The sequence below is a fragment of the Dermacentor silvarum genome, chromosome 6 (assembly GCF_013339745.2).
Source record: "Dermacentor silvarum isolate Dsil-2018 chromosome 6, BIME_Dsil_1.4, whole genome shotgun sequence".
NCBI classification, from domain to species: domain Eukaryota; kingdom Metazoa; phylum Arthropoda; class Arachnida; order Ixodida; family Ixodidae; genus Dermacentor; species Dermacentor silvarum.
Window position 1 is genome coordinate 110062842 of NC_051159.1, and position 20504 is coordinate 110083345.

Sequence of the window (20504 nt, forward strand, 5' to 3'; positions counted from 1 at the left end):
CCTGTTTCACGGTGTAACTGGTTTGAAGCTTTGCACTGCAGAATGGAATCTCGGCAACATTCTAGTTTCTCGGAGTAGGGTCCGGAAGGTAATCTGAATGGCGTGCCACTATCTGCACTTTGCCACTCTCTCACGCATTTTGCTCCTTGCCGACGCATCACGCATTGCACTCTTTGTCCTCTTCTCTGCACCTGTTGACCCTTGCCCCTGTTATTTTCCTTATGGAACCCGCTCCCATTTCTAGTTTGGCGAGGTGAACTGAGAGGCAGTTTATGCGTCAGGAACAGGTCGCACAGCGTTGCTTGCTGTTTGGCATAAAGAGATTGGAAGAGGCAACATTGCATTTATGGTTTGAAGGTCATGAAGTGCCTTCTTTCTTATGGTTATCGCATCCCATGGCTTTAGTTCAAGTAGCTACCATTCAGGGGCAGGTGTTCTGTACACAGCCAGACAACAGTCCTTGTGTGAAATAGTTCTAGTGCTCTTTCAGAATTCAGCTCATGCAGTGCAGGTGCTATCAGTGGTATGGTGCACTCTTTGAAGGACCACAAGCACTGGCACTTGTTTTACCACTACCGTCACAAAGTTTGAGGACAAAGTGGCTTGTAAATGTATGCATTTCATAACTATTAAGTTATATCTACTGCTCTTTTCTAAACTTTTTCGAACTAAGTTCAGATTCTCCGCTGCCACTGTCAGCACACACCTGTTTTAAACGCTTGGGGAGGATGTTCAGTGAAACCATTCAGAGTGCATGGGTTAATGCAACTACCGTATTTATTCGATTACAAGGTGGTCATGATTCAAGGCGAGGGTGCAATTGGGGGGATGCAAGAAAAAACAAACTTGAGTATGCACACCGATATAAGGCGATACAGAGTAGCCGACGGATTATCGAGACTCGGTGGGGATCGCTTGAATTACTGAATTACTAATACAGCCAAAATGCAAAATTGCGACCATGAAATAGGGGTAAGGGAGCTTCAACACACGGAGTGCGGGTTATATGTGACTTTTGCCTTTAGGTGTGGCTTCACGGCACCACGGCGCACGTTGCCATGAAGTGCACTGTCGTGAAGCCACTCTTAAAGGCAAAATTCGTGTACAAGGCGGGGGGTGACTTCGAGGCTAGAAATTCAGGGAAAACCTCGCCTTATATGGTATATATAACTATATAACTATTGTTAAATATGGTATATATAACTATTGGAAGATCTTGGGGGTCCACAAATGACATTTTTCAAAAAGGGATGTAGTTCTAGATTGACAGAGCATTCACTATGCACTCAGAAGACTGTTGTGCCATTTTCTGACAGTGCAGATCACACATGAGAAGGCAACAAATGGTAGGATTGTTTTGTAATAAAAGCCGGTTCTGCCACTGTTCAGGATGCTTACAGTGGAATAGGGTTAAACAGACTGCTAAGAGTTTGTGTACTGGCTCTCATTAATACTAGTGCCATCTTTACATAAGGCTAGCTCTTCAGTTTGTTTTGCTATGTAGGCATCCTATGTAGACTTCCAGGAAGCCACCATCATTTTCAATGCCCTTTTGATGCCTTCTTGATCAGTTGTTTTGATGAACTGCAGAAGTGTCACAGTGCTGTCGGAAATGTCAGTGGTGCGTCATTTCTGCAAATACTACTTGTCAGCAAGTGTTGGAGATCAGGCATGTCATAGTATCATCCCGTTTGATGCGTAACATTTGACAACATCTGGGTAACATTTCAGCAGGAGTGCTGACATTCAGTTCATCTTTCACAGTAGTACTATTGTAACGGCTAGCATCACCATCTCGAACCGTGGAGTTACCTGCAGTGCCCAACAAGCACAATATTTCTGACGACTTATTACACCTCTTTACTCCTCCATTCTTTCTGTGCCTTAGGAATTTGGGTTCACATAATTTTTTACCATCTGCACAAGTTCACTCTCTTGCCAAAAGAAAAGGCTTCAGTGGAAAGCCTAAAAATTGGCTTTACATTTGACAAAACTTGATGTTTACTTCTTCAGCTGCAGTTTTACGTCCTTTGCCACAAGCATATTATCACCTTCCAAAGGTGGTCCCAGTTTGTTCGTGGCAATCAGTCATAAGCCATGCATTTGCTATGACGAAAAAGTCACTCAAGTGTAATTTTGTATTTATGCTTACATAAATATAGTATGTTTACAGTATGTTTACAGTACGTTTACATAATGCAGCTCACGCAGAAGCTATTGCAGGAGTGGGAGAATAACTTAGGAAAAAATACACACAGGCACTGGAAAAATGAATCAGACACTAGATATGTGTCGGCGTCTACAGACATGTGATTCAAAGGAAACCTTAACAGTATCTTCTGTAAAAGAGCAAAGGCTGCTCCATGCAACAGCCAGTCCTCAAGCTTTGTAACTCAGTGGAATTCATAAGAGTGCACAAACAGTGGTACTATTGTGATGGCAGTGCTTGCATTCAAACAGTTGATACAGTCTCCTGTGAAAGAACCAAGTCGTTAGGATGATGACATGCTAAAGGTAGCCAAGTCCTTTGTAGAGCTATTGTAGTGGGCCTTGAAAAAAATCTTGTGCCCTGTACAAGTGACACTGTGTAAACTTATAGACATGGTCCAGTTGACCGTGTTGATATGTTAATCGATATGCTGTTTTGTTAAAAGGTGAAGGCTCTCTTCACACCGGCTGTTACGGTCAGGTTGTTTTGCGCATCAAAGCTCACTGTACAGTGAAATCTCGTTGATACAATTCTGGATAATACGTTTTTTGGGATAATATGTTTTTCATTTCCCAATAATACAATTTGGTAGGATAATACATTAAGAGATAGATGATACGCTTTATTTTCCGGTTCCCGTGAAGATCGTATCAATGAGATTCCACTGTACCACTGTAGGGCTTCTGAACGGGCTCTTTTCATATTAGTACTGCCACCTTCGAAACTTTTGTGTAAGGTGTTAGTCTGCGAGCAACATAAAAAGCAGGAAAGTATTCCAGATATTAATGACTAGCCTTCAATTTTTGCATGCTCCTTGAAATTGCTTTAGCAGGTAATTTAACAAGCATATGATTAGCCAGTTTACGCAAGTACGTTCTGGAAGCTGATTGTTTGGGACGTGAATTAAGATTTACAGCTGCTTTAGTGGCAGATTAGCCACAAAATGCCTGCAGAAATGTGATGGTTACTTGTAAGCAAAATTTGCATCAGAATTGCTGTAGTAAAATTGAAAGAAAGGCAGTCATTGCTGTTTTGTATGGTAATAGTGCAAGCCTATTGCTCAATAGTAGGCACTTCCAGTACTAGTTGCTGTCTCAGCATATATTTAGGCACATTTCATGCGTCCATTGCATTTGACTAATGACTACACGCTGTGTAGCCTCCTCGCTAATTTTTATTGTCAGCATTTTGACAGGGCACTGTCAATAATGCATGTTGATAATGCATTGTGTATTTGTTTACACAATGCAAAATAAAAAAAAGAAATTGCAGTGAGCGATATTAGAAATAAGTTTGAGCCTAAAATCACCATGAATACTGTCACATATTAACAGAAAACGGGTGGTGCGTTTAGGCAGTGCTGTAATTTAGTAAAATCCCAAGGTGGCATATCCATAAAAGGTAGCCTATCCTTTTTTCCGGCGTGATTTTCTACTTTTTGTTAAAATGTCGAAAGATGACCCACCAATGTAAATTTCAGAATGTAGAAGTTGCTGAAACTGCCTTGGCAAGTACCAGAATAAACAAACAATGCACCACCCATTTTGTTGAAAGAAAGACTGGGATTGGAATAGGTCTTGACAACTGGCACGACCATTGTAGATAGTTTGGCAAAATTTTAGACGAGTAGTGTTATATTTACATTTAAATGCATGCCTATTCCTCATTCATACTTTTTTGTCTCCCAACTCGTCACCCAACCACCACTAGTCAGCCTAGTCAATTAGGCAAGGTGAACTTATTGTCAGGAGCTGTTGAGTAGCAAACTACGTAGTCAGTAAATGAGGCTTGGCCATCTTTAAGACTATATTCCTGGACTGTGTGCACATTTTGTGTTTGCTCTCTTTAGCTGCACGCTGAAAGATGCCCAGCCTTTATATCACTTAATTTGTCCTTCATCGTAGGTGGGCTACCTTTTGGGTTTTCTTTTGGTAACTACGGGTAATAGTCTATTTCCTTTGAGCACTATGCTCAACGACCCAACAGTGTAGTTGTAAATTAAGAATATTAAGCTGTCAGGTTATCACAAATCAAGCACTGACATCTTTCTTACAGATAAAGTGACTGTGATTCTTTCTTTCTTTTTAATTGTGTACACATCTGCATGCATAAATTGGGCTCTGGTTGGCTTCAAGAGCGAAGTCCTTTTGACAAATTAGGTCACAGGTGACAAGATGGCTCAGGCATACACAGTAGCAGTGAAAAGTTATAACATTGTGCACAGTTATCAAACTTACATTCTAATTAAGGTTTCTGCATAACATGGCTTCTCCTGAGAACTGTGGCATGCTTTAAGCGCACTCAAACAGTCAAAACTGTAATCACTCATAGGACACGGGGAAGATTTGGGACAGTAAATTCATTTTTATCTGTCAGATAATGCATCAGAAAGATAGCTGCATTGCCTGGTAAGGCCTGTTGGAATATATTTGAAACTTTTTGTGAATGGGCTGTTGGTGTAAGTGGGTCGTGTGGTTTTTACACACATTTCATGTTTATGTGTACAGCATTTGTAGCACTATTGTAGGCTGAAAGTAGCATTGAATGAAAGCATTGCAAATAAAATTGCACTTTAGAGTGTCACTTTTATAATTTTCACTTAGAAGATCGCTAGCTCTAAGCTCCAAGTAAGAGCACCGTAAAAGCACTTTATGCTATGGTAGTAGCACACTATATCATTCTTGCTTCATCATGTTTAGAATCTGCTGTTACCCTGTAACTCTTTGCTTTCCTTTAACTAATACACTTGCTGCTACACCTAACGGGAGTGCTGCTTGTTTTAACATTACAAGCTTCCTCATTCTCATTAGTCCTAAGCTTTGTCATCATTTTTAATCAAACCAGCTTCATCCACTCCACATTCTTGCACGTTGAAATCAAACATGTTGTTAATTAACATATTTGCTATTTCTTAAGGGATGTGTACCACTGGTGTCAATTGCTGGAACTGTCCTTTTTGTAGTGTGTTCTCTCCAATGCAACCGAGTATAATTGTGACCGCACGCAACAAGAGTGGGCCAGAAGCAAAGATGCAGATGTTGTGCATTACCTACTAGCCAGCCACACACTACCACCTTTTTTGTTTCCCCGTTTTTTCCCATCCTGCCTCGTATTTGTCCTCCCAAAATGTATGCCTCTCCATTGTGCCCACTGTGGATGTGTGGTGTGTGCTGCCCTCTTGTGAGTGGTGTGGGAAAATTCCAATCTTGTTGCACCCTGTACTTAACTGCACCATGCACTCGCATGCGGTGGCCATGGTGGTGACTTGGTGAATGCATAACAGCTATTGGTGGCTTTGTACCCCATGTAACAGAGTACTTATTTTTTTCTTTAGGCTTTTGACAATGTGACTGCCCTAATGGGCACTAACGACTTTGCTTCTGTTTGCGAAAACTTTTAGCAAGCACAAGCACTCGTGATTCTGATTTAAGTTACAGTCTCCCTCTTCTAGATACATTAAATGTGTTAGCTAATAAATAATTAGGAGTAGCCAGAACGAGTGTGCCCCTTCTGTTCGAGAAACCAAATCTTTTGCAGTTCTATGTATCTAAATTCTTCTTCACTATTTTATTCTTCTCTCCATCTTTCCTGCTTACTTGTTCATATAGCATGTTAAAAGACACATTGTTTAGTTTTACACTTTCATTGGTTTAAGTTCTGTTAACCTAATAACTAGCTGCAGTCTCTATTTTTAATGTTTAACAAAACAGTGTTTTGCTGCTGAAACCTTCTGACTCGGGCAACCATGCTCAGTCAGAAACTCAATGAAAACATTCTTAATGGATACAAGTTTGGTTTGTTCTTTCTTTTCCAAAAACATTCCATAAAGCATTTCAAGGCTCTCTATTGAAGAGTCTCAGCTTCGGCATTTTGAACTCTGACATTGTGAGAAACTGCCCAGCACACACTAGTGGAACTCAGCGTTCAATTTTTCCAAAAGGCAGTGTCAGGTTCTATCAAAAGTTTTGCGTACTTGTAATTGTGTTTCTCTTAACGTTGAATGGTTCTAAGATTTCTAGCAGCTCTTTGCCTTCCAGGCATTTGCTAGCATGGCCACCACTTGAGCGTGCCTAAGTGCAGCTATGCAGGAACAGGGGCAAGATTAATGCGCTGCCCTCGTTTAAGGGTACATCAGCTGCCCATACACAAGTGTCTGGTTTCCCTTACCATCAGGCAGTGAAGCTTACAATACCATTAAAGTTAAGCATAGTTGACCCAGCGTCATGGTGAAATTGCTTTTGTGAGCAAGGAAAGTCTTGAGTATTGGTAGAATTTTATGCCAAAAATACTAGAAGGAACTGCGCCATAAGTGGTTGACATGCATGACCAGTATGGCCTTTCAATTAGCGTGGGTATGGTTGGCACTACATGGATATAAATAAACTTCATTTAGCCTCTCATTCCTAGCATTAAGTGGTTTTCAGACCATTGAAAACAAAAGTAATTGTTTAGAATATAAAATGTAATATGCATGATGAGTGTTACTGGCGAACTATGTCTAGATTTGGCAGCATGCATGCTCTGAAATGTCATGGTTTATTGATTCACTGGAAATTATTCAGTGGAAGTAAGTAATTTTGTACCTGAAGCACTTGACTGCTCCCCAACACAGTTAAGGAGCAAATAACAAAACAAGTGGTAATGTGCTTTCTCAATGAATCCATGCCAAATCGTAGAAAAATCTATGTACTAACCACTACTCCTTCAGTGAATGAACAATCACAGCTTCAAGCTTCCCTCCAGTAATCGTACTATAAACCACTATGATGCTGCCATTACATCAAAACACCACTCAGAAGCATGTTTCAGGGAAACATGAAGGATACATTCTATAAAACTTTCTTTGCTCATTTGAGGTAAAAGTTGCCATTGTTATAGTGGTCATAGAGTTTTCACATTAAGGCACACTAAAGTAACATTTGAACTGGCAGTATTTAGTGAAATCGTGATGTCTTAAATAATTGATGGAACTTGCATAGGTGTTGGAATATAGTGCCTTACATCTTTAGGAGTTAGTTATTTAGACCCATCAGAGTAGTAGTGTTTAGGCGTCAGTAGATTCGTTATATATCTACTGGTATTAACGACACCTTGCCCACTTCCTGCATAATGAAGGCGCACTGGTGCAGCAATATTATTTGGGTGCATTTGGGTACTTAAGTTTTTATGTTATAATGAATGTCTCCCTGCAACCTCGCAGAACCTACACATTGAATGTATACATGTATCTGTGCAGCTAACGCACACAAATAGTTGATGAAGCAAAGCTAATGTTTTGGCAAGGATGTCATATCCTTGCATATCCTATACAACACAAGGTGGCATATGTTCTCGGAAAGTTCTGGTGAGGATCACCTTCTGGACCAGCAGTTATTTTGCTGTTATTAAATACTTAACATTGACATAAATATAGTATAATTTGGCATGGTAGCGTACTTGCTGGTAACTTTAACTTGAAAACTAGTTTGTTCTATTGTTGAGAAGCAGGCATGTGCGAATAGCTATTTTTGGAACCTAATCGATAATGAATCAAATGCAAATTAAACTTTTTTTATGATTTTCCAACAGCTTCTGAATATGGTGAGTCATGCTGGATAAGTTTATATTTCTAGTCCATCGATTTATTTGACAAAGAAATAACACCTTTTTCTTACAGATTGGCTTGTTGAATTATCCCCATGTCAATTCATATCATTAGGAAACTGTACAAAAAGAGGAAAATTAATATTGGAAATGTTATCTCACGACTATTTAATTTGAGGGCTGGTTCAAATAGAAGGACATTGAATTTGGTGTTTAGTCTTTGTGAATATCACACCGTTTTTTTTTTTTAGGACTTCCATAATTTGTATAATACTAGTAAGCGCAAGGATGCTAATAAGAATCATGTAACTTGCACCTATTGTGTCTTCTTCATAAACAATTCGCAACAAGGTTAAAGTTATTGCATCTGTTCCTATTTGCACAGATACATGTACTCTTTGTTTTTAAAAGCCTTAGGTATCTAACATCTGTGTGTACCTTTGTCACATAAGCTGACTGACCCCTTGCTATGGTAAGCTGACAAAGAAGACCTCCAGTAAAAATAACATCATTGAAAAGTTGAAGCAAATGGTACAGTAAAGCTTCTGTCTCTGTTCTTCACAGTCGCTGATACTTAGTAGCTGCCAAGATTTTGGCTGGTATCGTAAATTTCGAGTGCAGTTAATAAAAATGTGCCACCTACTCACATGCCTAGTGCAAGACAGAGAAATGTCATTTCACGTCCTTTGTTGTGCACTTAGAGGAGAACAGCTAATATTTGAACTGACTAGCTGTTTGAGTGAATTCGAAGCTTGAATGATACATGTTGCACAATTCAGCAAAGGAAGACAGAAAATTAGCTACGAGTAGTGCACACATGATGCAAGTTGGCAATGATTGTTTCTCTAAGAAATTAATTGTTTTGAGAAATGTGAAAATCACCATTATCTCTCTCGTGAGGTCTAAGATAACTTGCACAAAAGCTTTGTAAGCCTCTGCCATAAGTCCTTGCTTACAGTTGCACCATTTAGCCTCAGATAGCAGCAGGTAAATAGGCCTGCCGCAAGAAGTGTGTGCTTTTTAGTTACCCTTATGTGCAACACTGTGTTGTCGCTGTGGTGACCTGGGGTCACAGTGTTTGTATACTCGTTGTTGTTGTCACTGTCACTGCTTTGCGACCATCTTAAATTGAAATCCTCTTTTTTTTTTCTTTCCCCTCTCTCTCTCTCTCTCATCTTGCATCCGCCTCACACTCGTTCTCCCACTTGGCTTCCTCCTCCTCCTCCACATTGCCTCCTGTTTCTTTTCCCCGAAATCCTCGAAACTAGTGGATCTCCCTGAAATCAAGGGCCCTCATCGCAAATTTAGAGCCCTGGTGTCTAGTGTCTTAGGTAGGCTTCACCAGATTTTTTTACTTACACCCCTTTTCCCTGCTCCCTTTTCTTATGCTTACGCCTTTGCTTGCTGCTGGGGCTTTGCCTGTGTCAGGAACTGATTAGTTAGTGCCACCTTGCCGAGCACAGTCGAGCAAGGTCTTGTTCTAGCACAAGCAATTTGCACTTCGCTCTTGCTCTCTCTTGTCAAAGCCACTCGCTTTGGTCAGGCCTACTAGGCTTCTCTCTTTGTCTCGGGATGCAAGCTTTGCATTTGAGCCTTGTATGCAAAGGCACGCAGGTTATGTTTTCGGTGCCAGTTGCTTTCGTAGTAGCTGTCACTTGCCTGCCTAGAACTGCTTGGTGTTAGCAGTGCTTGCAATGCTTTTTGCTTTGAGCTTTCATTACTAGCTTTGCTTTGTGTCTGTGGAGTTTCCTACCTATGGTAACAGGCTCCTTTTCGTCTTTCTTTTTTTACTTGCGCTTGGCTGGTTTGTTGCCAAAATAATGGCAGCACTTAACTAATGTTTGCTGTGTATAGTTGCTGAAAAGGGGGCTTGAGTGAATTGCTGCTACATTGGCTTGTGTGTGGAGTGGAGTGGCTGCATGTCGTAGGGCAGCTGTTTAAAATTTAGTAACTTTTTAAACGTGCAGCAAGTTGACAGCGGTGGACTGGTTTCTGTTTTCTGTTCCGGTAGTACCTCAGTTACATGGTAGTAGTGGATGTGTAACCTTACTGCAGTTGCATATGAAGGGGTCTTGTTGAAGGCTATTACCTCTGTAAGCATTTAATAGTAGTTATAGAATGTGGCACTTGATCTTTGCATGCTGCGCATTCAAAGGCATAGTGTTACATCCCAGAAAAGGGCTCATTCTTTGCCGTTAACTATAACATTTGCAACTTGAAGCACCTCAGTGCTATATACTCTTTACATGAAGGTAGTTGTTTTACATTTCTGTGGCATTGCAGTTACCTTTTGCACTCTTAACTAACCATAGGTAGAAGAAACTGGTGCTGACTGAAAATCATAAACGGGGGTCTTGGTCAGTTACTTACTCATAAGGCTTTGGAAAAAGAGCAGGGATTAGTTGCCATTGTTTGGCAGTGCAGCTGACATTCACGTATAAATCTCAAATCATCCTGCCTTTATTAGAGACATTTCTTTTTTCTTTAACATGAGAACAACTGCTATGCACATGATATCAATCACACGCAGTAGGAGGTCTCACCTCAGCCAAGATTCAACCATGACTCTGCCACGTGCAACATGAACATTTTAATGTGAAGTTAATCTCACAGCTTGGAAGGTGTCATGTAAATTGATGTAGCGAGCTTGTGACATTGCTTCTAAAACCCCCCAAGGTTGCTCTATGCCAAAGATCTCGGAGGCACATGCCTGTGCTTTTGGGTCATTCTTTTCAAAATAGATACAACTATGCTGCATGTAAGATGGCACATATACCATACCGCAGCCGAAAGGCACTTAAACTACACCATGCCATCACTGCTACAGCTTTTATAAATAAGGGGTCAGGAATAAGTGAAAATGCTGTAGAAAAAACACAGGAAAAGGGTCTTATTTGCTATCTTATGTGCAGTTTGTTGTAGTCTGTGTAAACTTTTTGTGTGCCTAAGTTCACGAGTATTAGTTACACTTTATTGCGAAGTCAAGTTATAATGGTGTAAGAAAGATCAATTGAGGTTATTTCTGAAAGGCACGAAAGTTAGGATGAGGTTACAATTGGGCTTGTTTGCATCGAACCAGGATATTTCGCATTCTAAGTGGGCCCTGAAGCACATTAAGCCTTAAAAACACCTTTGAACGAGTGTGGTATCTCTCAGGAATATATTATCGAAATAATTTTTCAAAGAGACCTAGTTCAAGCCTCGATACCTTGAGCGTGGTAGTGACCTTTCCCATTCGTGCTCAATGTCCTCTGCTCCTTCGGAACGGAAGAACACCAGTAGAGTGGCAATACCCCACCTACAACGTTATGGTGTTAGGCTGTCTGGGCTCATTGCGGCACCCCGCGGCAGCCACAGTACTTACCTAGGGACACTACACAGCAGATGCAGCTACGTGTGGCTACACGCAGCTGTAAGGGCGCAGCAGGGCTGGAGTGTGCGCTCACGTGCTTCTGCCTGGCCATGCTACGTGGAGTGGACCGGCTTTATCCTGCCTGGATAGTATGCAGATCCAGATTGCACATTGTAACACTCAGTATGAAAGTCATTACAAAGCACGTCTAGTCAGGAGTGGCCAGGAGGGAGCATGCACTGACACGTGCCTCTTGTAGATGCTAACCACCACTATACATCGCGGGGCGCAGCAGGCATAGCGTAGTTCGAGGCTAATTGAGTGTTCCAGGCTAATTGAAATTAGCAAGAGCCGACGGCTACAACACCCCGATAAGTAATGTGGCCAAACTTTCATTCCCATGTGGGCGAGCGCAGTCGAGTGAACAGACGATAAATCACATTTCTTGATTGATGTCAGCTATTGGCCAATAGCAGCCGTGTATGGGAATTTGCTATATGATGGAATATGGCAGCCCCGAAAAGGATGACGAGGAGCCTTCTGCTGAAAAAAAAGGGTGTTTGTGAAAAAGGCGCTTGGCTTGTGAGCTTCACGCAGCCGCGCCTGAGTGAAAAATTTGGGTGAGATGTCCACAGTAGTGTATGCTATCCGCGGAATGGGTTTCTTCACCTAGCTCGAGGTGGTTCAGAACCCCTTTGAACGGGCAGTGTAACTTTAACCCTTTAAGGGTAAATTTTTTTGCCATACATGACCCCCCAGGGTCGATTTTTTATTTTTTTATTTTTATTATTGCTGATTTAACATCTTCAGGCCGACCTTTTCCTAAAAAAAATTTGCCACAATTATTTTAATGACCATAAAGTGACAAAACATATTTTCCGGAGGTAGACATGCATTATTTATTCATGAATACAGACAAGTTTGCGTAAATACCTAATAAAAACGGGGATGCACTGGAATAGATATATACAGTGGAATCTCGATGATACGAATCTCACGGGGTCATGAAAAATATTCGTATTAGCCGAAATTCGTATCATCGAAACACAATTAAAACTAGCTAAATTAAGGGGGGATGCGGGCATCAGATCGCGAAAATCGCGAGAAAATGGATTTTTGAAAACCACGCGTTTGGGTATCTGCAACGCCTAATCTACGCTGCATCAAAATGGTTTGGCTGAAAACGCACTAAAAGTGCCCGAAAAAGTTTAATTCGTTAGTGCGCAGGGCGAGAAAACAGCTTTAAATCGCGCAAAATCACCGCAGTTCACGGAGCCATATCTCGTATTTCCCGCCACCGAGCGCCGCCATCTTGGTATCGTTCGAAAGCTCCAAGTTTCGCCGTTCCGTTTCTCAATTCGTCCGTCGTCGCCCTCTTGTAACAAACGCACAAACACAAAAGAAGCGCGGGTCTGCGATAGGTAGTCACACGGGCCCTCCGATGAAAGCGGGCCTCTGATTGGCTGCCGTGCTGAAAGGCGTCTCTCCAGTGGTTGCTGCTCTGGCAGGGGCAAGATGGCAACCGCAGTTGTCTGCTTCGTAAACTACGCCGGCGTCTTCACTTGACACACACAATTCGGATTACTGAGAGCTCCCAGGTTAGTGATGGAGCGACGATGGCGAATAAAGTTTGGACGAAGCACGCCTTTGGAATACGGAAGCGCTCCTACGGCAAGAAAAATGCGGCGACTAGCGGGAGAAGCGGAGGAGCACCGGACTGAACGAGCGCAACCTTGCACCGTGTGACTCCAGCAGCGAAACCGACAATCGCCCTGTGCCATCGGCACCGATAACGCAACCAACGGAAGACGCACCAACTGAGGCTCCCGCACGAATCAGCCGAGATCGTATCGCGGTAGACATAGCTCGCTGCGACTAGGCAAGATGGCGCAAACTCAAAGAACGCGGCCCGAAGCACGGCAGCCACTCCGTCCGATGGCACGCGGAAAAGGAGGAAAAGCACAAAAGCAACAAAAGCGCCACCGCTTCGAACTCTTCGCGCCCAGTCGCTGCCTCCGCGCTGTCCGGCGTCGCGTCCACGCATCCGCACCAAAAGAGAAAAAGCCCGTGACTGCGCGCTGTTCTCTTTCGCGGCCGTCGGTGGGGCGGCATTTATTCGTATCAACCGATGCGGGTCGAAAATCGATTCGTAACAACCGTTTTCTAACACGTTGCAAAGTAATGGGGCTCGGCCGGGACCGCAGAAAAATTCGTATCATCCGGAAATTCGTATTAGCCGTGATCGTATCATCGAGATTCCACTGTATTCTGATTCGGCACTTGGGCAGTAGCCCACATCAGAGTAATCGCCGCTTGACTCACTTGCAGCAGAGCAACGGGCGCGCATGCGAGAAAACTATGGTTGTGCGTGCATCAGAAAAACCACACAAACTTGCAGTAATTCCACATCCCATTGCTCAACGAGGGGCAATCAGTTTTTGCGAATCTTAAGAAGAGAAATGCAGACATGGCAGCAAAGTTCATACATGGCGCAATTGTTTGTGTATACCAGCACCTGCCTTTGAACAGATGTAATCGCACCCCTGTGAGCAGTAAACGAGCAAGCATCTTGCGGTCACCCTATGAGAGATTAGAAACCAGATAGGCATCAGTTTGTATGAGCTAAACGAGCGAAAAGATCCCGTAAGACGAAACAAAAACTAACCACAGGCGGATGCGTGAGCGGGTGCTGAAACGCCAGTGTAAAGAAGCCAGGGAATGAAAACCAAGATACTATGGAGCAAGAAAAAATAAGTATTGTATCCACACAAGGTGGCAGCATTTGCTGGCCAACAAAAAGTTGAAAAATTGGCACATTTTTCGAACACGCAGACGGGGTGCCGTAAATATACATCATCGACCAGTTTGGGACTTGTTCGCGACGCCCTTTCACCCTCGAAGGGTCTAGTCCACTAGCTGTGGTTGCAAAATAGGAGGTTTTGTAGAAAGTGTCGCAGACCAATAACAACTGCGCTGCGAAATGCGCGGAGTCAATACTTCTATAACCGCATTACTTCCATAGCTTCCACAATGTTGCCTGCTTAGTATGAAACGGAGTATGGACGATTTTGCATGCGTCTTGGCAGCAATGGGCCTGCGACCCTCAAGAAACTTCTGGTCCAGTGTCCTACAAGCAGAGAAAACCTAGAAACATCAGTCTTTTCCGAAAAAAAAAAGCATTTTCAAGTTACATTAGAATCGCACTGATATGAAGCTCTTGGGACGGCGCAAAAATTCGTTTCGCGGTGGAGTCAAGGTGGCGTGGCATGGGTCACCCAGGCAACAGGGATGCGACTGGCTCTTCGGTAGTCGCACCGCCAGCCTGACAGCAGCCAGTGTCTGGCACTACCAGCGCTGAGGCCTCCTCGCCCTGGGTATCGTGCGGTAGCTCGGTCTTTCGTATCATCCACCACCACGCAAAATGCAGGCAGCATTCAAAATTTAGCACATTGGAAGCTAATGGACTTGGGCCGTAACTTTTGGAAAATACTTATCATCCCAAAGTTCATATCAGGCATGATCGTATTACCAAGATTCTGCTGTAATTCGATGTAGGAGACACTCCTGTATACATTTTTGAATATTTTTGAATAAAAATAAATGCTTATCATGCTTCAAGCACAAATACTTTTAATTTTCTATGTATATTATACGACAAGATTGATTTGTATATTTGGGATTGCCCGCAGATGCAAATTGTTAAAAATCTTCGGGCTGTGTTTTGCCGTACAACTGCCATTCACCAATTTGTTTTTCTTGCTCGCTCAATTTCTGCGGTGAAAACCAGAAGCCTGCCAAAGTCCCTGGTTGTAAACAGCAGAATGGTCTATAGCATCTATCGCTACGGCATTGGCGTTTTTCAGTCGAGCTAGTGTAACATATTGCGGCATTTGAACATAAATAAACAAAAGTGCAGCAGCCAACATTGTTGACAGCAATAAAAAGATTTTCAAGTATCGTATTCATCTGTGATGCATACGCTCTAGCTGCATCTAAAGCTAAGTGCCTTTTGGTGGCATTCTTTGCAGAATGTTCATTTATTAGTTTTTTATTTAACAAACTCAACATTTGTTACAAAATGAATTATGACATTTCTTGACTTTGTCTTTAATACTTGAAGGTTGGCAGCTGTGATACAGCCATTGCCACAAAAGTGTCGAAACTCAAACCTTGTATGGGAAACATATTGCCGAAGAATACTATGCTAGGGAAGTTGGATACGGTTCATAGTGGCATAACAGTGCACTGGTCAAAGGATGGGTGTGCCCGTCCTTTTTCGTATGTCTTTTCTGTGTTGCGCTGGTATTGCTTTATTCCATCACGAACAACATCCAACCTCCCCAGCCACCATAATAGTTGCATGGCTCTTTGGCTTGATAGTCTGGCTGTGAGCATTTTGGCCCGTTTTGTGACGGATGGTACAATCTCTACAATATCTTTTTTTTTTTTTTTTTTTTTTTTATCCTTGAGAACCAGGAAAAAAAAGCTTGTGTGTTTTTGTGCAGCAAGAAAAAGCCAATAAGATGGTTCCATCACCATTATGCCATTGGTTGGTTGCGAGAGGCTGCAGTTATGTTTTGAGAACATCCTTTTTTTGTCCACCTTTTTTCTTCATTTCTTCTGCTAACTCTAATATTTTTGTGCTCATCTGCACTTAAGAAGCATTTTTGTGTTGTTGAAATGATACCGGAGGCAACTGATGCATTTGAAAAAGGGCTGATGAATTTTCAACCTTTAGTTTCTTTGTTTGAAACAAAGGTCCTAGACTTCGAAACTCCTAGACAGAATACTGGCAAGCCTCAGAACGCCTTAAAAAATAGTAATTACTATCACGTTGTGACTCAAACAGCTCCTCAGAAACTAAACCGAGACTGGTTTGCTAAAAAGCTATAGTTTCGAGGTCTAAGACCTTCGCTTAATGTGCAAAAAGAAAAAAATGAAGAGTAAAAAAATGTCACATCAGTAGTACTCCTTTAACTACTATTCAATGCAGCTACACATTTTTTGGGCCATTTGCAGCAAGATTGACTGTTTAGAAACATCCAGTGCAGTGGTCGCCGCTGTTGAAAAAGAAAGTTTTCTGGATGCCTGGGCATGTAGTTCATGTAGTTTGCAATAGAGTCGTTTGCCATGCTGATGGAATGTGCATGTGGCAGACATTGTAGACAGCAGCATTTATTTGGTACCAAAGAGTGTTTGTTCCTTGGATATCATGATTCGTAAACTCTTGCTAGTAGTAATTGCATTTTGTAAATTCTTGTTGGCACGAATAGGCCTGACAGGTTCCTTGCTTTTGATTGATTGTTGTAGTTTATTCAAATTCACCAACTGCAAATGTCAGATTGAAGTAGAAAGTTTCAGTGCTGTTATATTTGTGTATTGATGTTTATATTCAACAACATTGGCGTTCATTGAAGTGTTATTTTGTTTAGTTTTGTGTCCAAAAGAACTTGCTTTACCTGTACCTGACAGCACTGCTTGTGCAACACACTGAAACACTCCCATGGTCGGTGTATTGGCAGTGAGTAATAGGTGGGATCAAATAACTGTTCGGTTGTCTTCACCTTGTTAATTTTCCATTAAATTATGCAAACTTGTGAAATCATCTGAAGGCCAAAATCAAAACAGAAGGGAGAAAAACGGTCCCAGTTCCAGTCACCTCTGTGGCGGCCAATGCAGCTTGCGAACCTGTACTGCCTGTATGCACCTTAAACAACCTGGCAGACTGTTCATGATGGTGCAAGTTTTGACAAAATTTTGACATCGCCTGTACAAAATGATACAAAAGCATCGAAGTATAAAGTCTGGCCTCATTGTCTATATAGTATATATATATATATATATATATATATATATACACACACCTGATAACAATGATAATGTTGCTCATGATATTCATTCGTGGTACAATTTGAATAAGTAAACATAATAACCGCATCACATTCGCAGTGAATATTCCATTCTGCGACACAACACTTATGTGTCGTGGACGGGAGAATTGGACAAGTTGGAAGACGTGGTAAGGGCGCTGAAACAAAGTTTGCATGAGTGGACCTAACATGATAGCAAACCAATCTAGCATTCAAGGCAAGTGTGGCTTGGCAAGTCAAGATAGGTTTTAGGTGCCATGGTATTTATGAAATGCTATGGAAAGCCACAAAAGCAAGCTTTCTGTGGGTGATCAGGGAGGAAGCTCACTTGCTTACAGAACTTTAATGATAAGGCATGCACATTGGTCTGTCCCACCATGCGAAATGATGCAGCAATCGTCATTCCTATAGCCAAAATGAACTTCGTTGGTAATGGAAAACTATTAGTGTTTTAAGACCTCTTGGTTGAACAAGCTAGAGGATGAAGCTAAGCTTGTATGATTTTTTTTAGGCCTGTATCGAGTAGGCTCTTTAAAAATTGCTGAGGAGCTAACATTGCAGCCAAAGAGTTTACTGAAGTGTTTCGTTCTTGATTGTTCCATTCTTGTATGGTAACCTTGCCTTCATCAATATAGTATATTGTGAAGCATGTTTTTAATTTCTTGCTTATTTGCAAAAGTATTAGCTTAGAATTACTTTTATAACTGGTCTGCATTTGCTATAGTCTAGTTTACTACATTTTTTACATATGCCATTGTTGGCATTTAGGGCAGACTGTCAACTGCTTAGATATGTCTTTGTTGAATTACCATGCTGTAAAGAAATTTCTAGTAGCAATTGAAGATGTTGTCTTATCGCATGTCTTAAAAGGAGCCCTGCGATGTTATTTTATCTAAGTGTTGTGTCCCATTGAGTTCCTTGTATGGTCCTGAGGTGAACACAAAACAAATTTTTAAAAATTGATGCAGACTTCTCGCATTCCACTCTTCCAATCAAAACATGATAGCTGAAGCTGTCATCGCACTGTGGCCATTCTATCGCAACCCACATCCGCACTTTTTGACTGATAACATTGCTATAGTTACAATAGCCATGTCCATCGTGCAAGTTAGCACAGTGCCGCTAGCGACATCTTGTGATGCTTTAAACACAGCACCCGAGAAACGGTAGTGTTCAGCCGTTGTTTACAGAAGGGGAAAGAATGAAATAAGAAGTCAAATATATGATAGTAATTGCTGCTGCCAATGCCTTTGCACCATCAAATGGGTAGAACGTGTTCTTTGCAGCTATAGTTCTGATGTCAGTGTCACAAGATGTTGTCACCACTGCTGCTCTGCACGTCTTTGTCTCCTGTGTACTAGTGCTCAGCAAGTGGAATTACATTTGCTGTCAGGTTAAAACTCTCTATGAGCGTCTTTCATCTGATAGAATTGAATCGTAAAAGCCTGCAAAGAAGCGAGGCGCTGTGTATTGTCCCGTGTAACGACACATTTTTGGAGGAGCCTGAATTACCAGCGAGCCCAACGTAACGTGAGGGGAAGAGCACGCTTTATGTAAACCATTGGACCACGCACCTCTGGTGTCAGTTTAACCTTTTTAATTTATAGTGTGTAGAGCTGAGGCCTCTTTGTAACTCTCAAAAGCATAAAACACGCTGTTGTTTATAAAGTTGTGACTACGTGCTCAGTGTGGATACGTACAGTATAATCTTCAAGCACAACCAACCATTGAAGAGCATAAGACGTATGTTTTACTTGCCTTTTACCGCACATGTGTTGCTGAAATCGTTGGTGTGGGATGCTGCTGTCAGCACAGAGCACAGAAGCTGATCTCTGGCAATATATTAAATGCTCTGATCTCGGTGCTTTCACTGCCACTGAAGCATCGTTAAGTCCTACAGCAAGCAAATGTGGTACAATAACAAGCACAATTTGCATTGCAGAGGGCCCTTTTAATGCTGGTTAAAGCAGACAAGAAGCTAGCTGTGATTGAAACAAACTGATAAGCAGATGGGTAGCACTGAACTGTGGCAAATACTATAATGATGGAAGGCATAAGTGGATTTCGAAGCTTAGCCTAATTTTACTTTCTAAAGCAGGCTGTTGTGGGAATACTCAGTTTTAATTTCACTTAGTCTCAATGCCAATGTGTTCCAACTATGTTTGCTACATGCCCCTTTTCTTTTGTAATGTCATCTGCTTTATATTGCATGCAGGAGGTCGGTCGTGCTGAGCACATGTAGCATGGGGACTTGGGAAACCTGTTGTTGACAGCTGTGTAAATCGCTGTAGTCTTCTATAATTGATTGTGCAGTTCTGCTTGCAACTTACTTCTCAAGTGTGTGTAGCCGAGTTTTGTCTCAAAAGACTTACTTTGCTTTTACATGCTGGTGGACCAAGAAGTTACGTAAACACCACGTCTTGTGAGCTCCATTTTCTAGTTTCTGGCCCGTTCTTCTTGGGCAGGGGAGGTTTATTCGAAACTTTCTGGAAAATCATTGCTAGTGTGTAGAAGGCTGCACGAAAGTCTGCGCTGCTTCTCTTCCTATTTGTTCCACTTGGGACCTCTATTCTTCAATTTGCCAGCTTTTCTTTTTTCTTTCCTTCTTTCTTCCCTTTTTTCTTTCTTTACATGCTTCTTCTCCTCTTTACTAGCAAAGGCCTCCTGTTCATTCATGTGTTCTCACTTATCATGCCTGCATGCTTCTCTCAAATTTTTCACACAGCACTGAAGCACTCTCCTTCAAAGAGGAAAGGAGCTCCTGGGAGAACACGTCAGGTTTCAGCCAACGAACAGGATGTCATCAAGGAAGAAACAGAAGCGGACACATCGCCAAGCAGAGATCAAGGTATCTATCATTAGCCAGAGTTTTGTAGAGATAGCCATTGCAGTGTGATCAAGAAGCAACTCCGTTTGTTGTAACGCTAATTGAACTTAACACACGATAATGCATAATTCTTTTATGGCTGATTTGTTTGTCGTTACTGTGCTATGAACCTTGGTGCCAAGCTTTCGTAAAGCCGCAGGCAAGTGGGCAGCAGCTGTTGGGCCCTGAACAGAACTGCAGCTTTGCAACATTGAATTTGCATACACCTGTGACTGACCCAGAAACCACAAATACCAAACTTCGTCTTCTTTGTGAGGAGAGCACAGTTTGAGAAACACTGCTTGTACCCCCGAGTTTGTTGCTTAGGCGAAGGCAAAGGCACTCCTTGGATATGGAAGGTCTGATGTAATCCTGTGTGGTTGGGCAAGATCTTAGCAAATGAAAACAGAGCACTCACTGAGTTAAAATTCTTTAAGAACAGCGCTGGTGTATGTCTCTCTTCTTGTCTTCCTGTCGTGTGTTTTTTTTTGCGCTGTTTCCATCTCGAGTATGTACCGACTAGCCCAAGCCTCTACGGTCTTGCACTTTAAGAACAGACATTTCCGTTTGTTCAGAGGTGCCTAAAGGTTTGATAGAATGCTAACTCCATCAGTGTTCTGTCTT

General features: G+C 42.0%; 1 protein-coding gene across 10 annotated transcripts in view; it reads left to right on the plus strand.

Annotated features, from left to right (window-relative positions):
- Positions 1 to 20504, plus strand: part of LOC119455842 (phosphatidylinositol 4-phosphate 5-kinase type-1 alpha-like) — an 83229-nt gene that overhangs the window by 37061 nt on the left and 25664 nt on the right. For 8 of the 10 annotated variants that reach the window (XR_007467536.1, XR_007467535.1, XM_037717341.2 and 5 more), the window contains exons 13-14: positions 9061 to 9123; positions 19740 to 19862. Coding sequence is in view for 8 of the 10 variants with exons in the window: in XM_037717341.2 (XP_037573269.1) it covers positions 9061 to 9123; positions 19740 to 19862 (186 nt within the window). In the remaining 2 variants the exon portion in view is untranslated. The remainder of the gene's footprint in view (positions 1 to 9060; positions 9124 to 19739; positions 19863 to 20504) is intronic. The other 2 variants (XM_049669356.1, XM_037717342.2) reach the window with 1 other exon arrangement.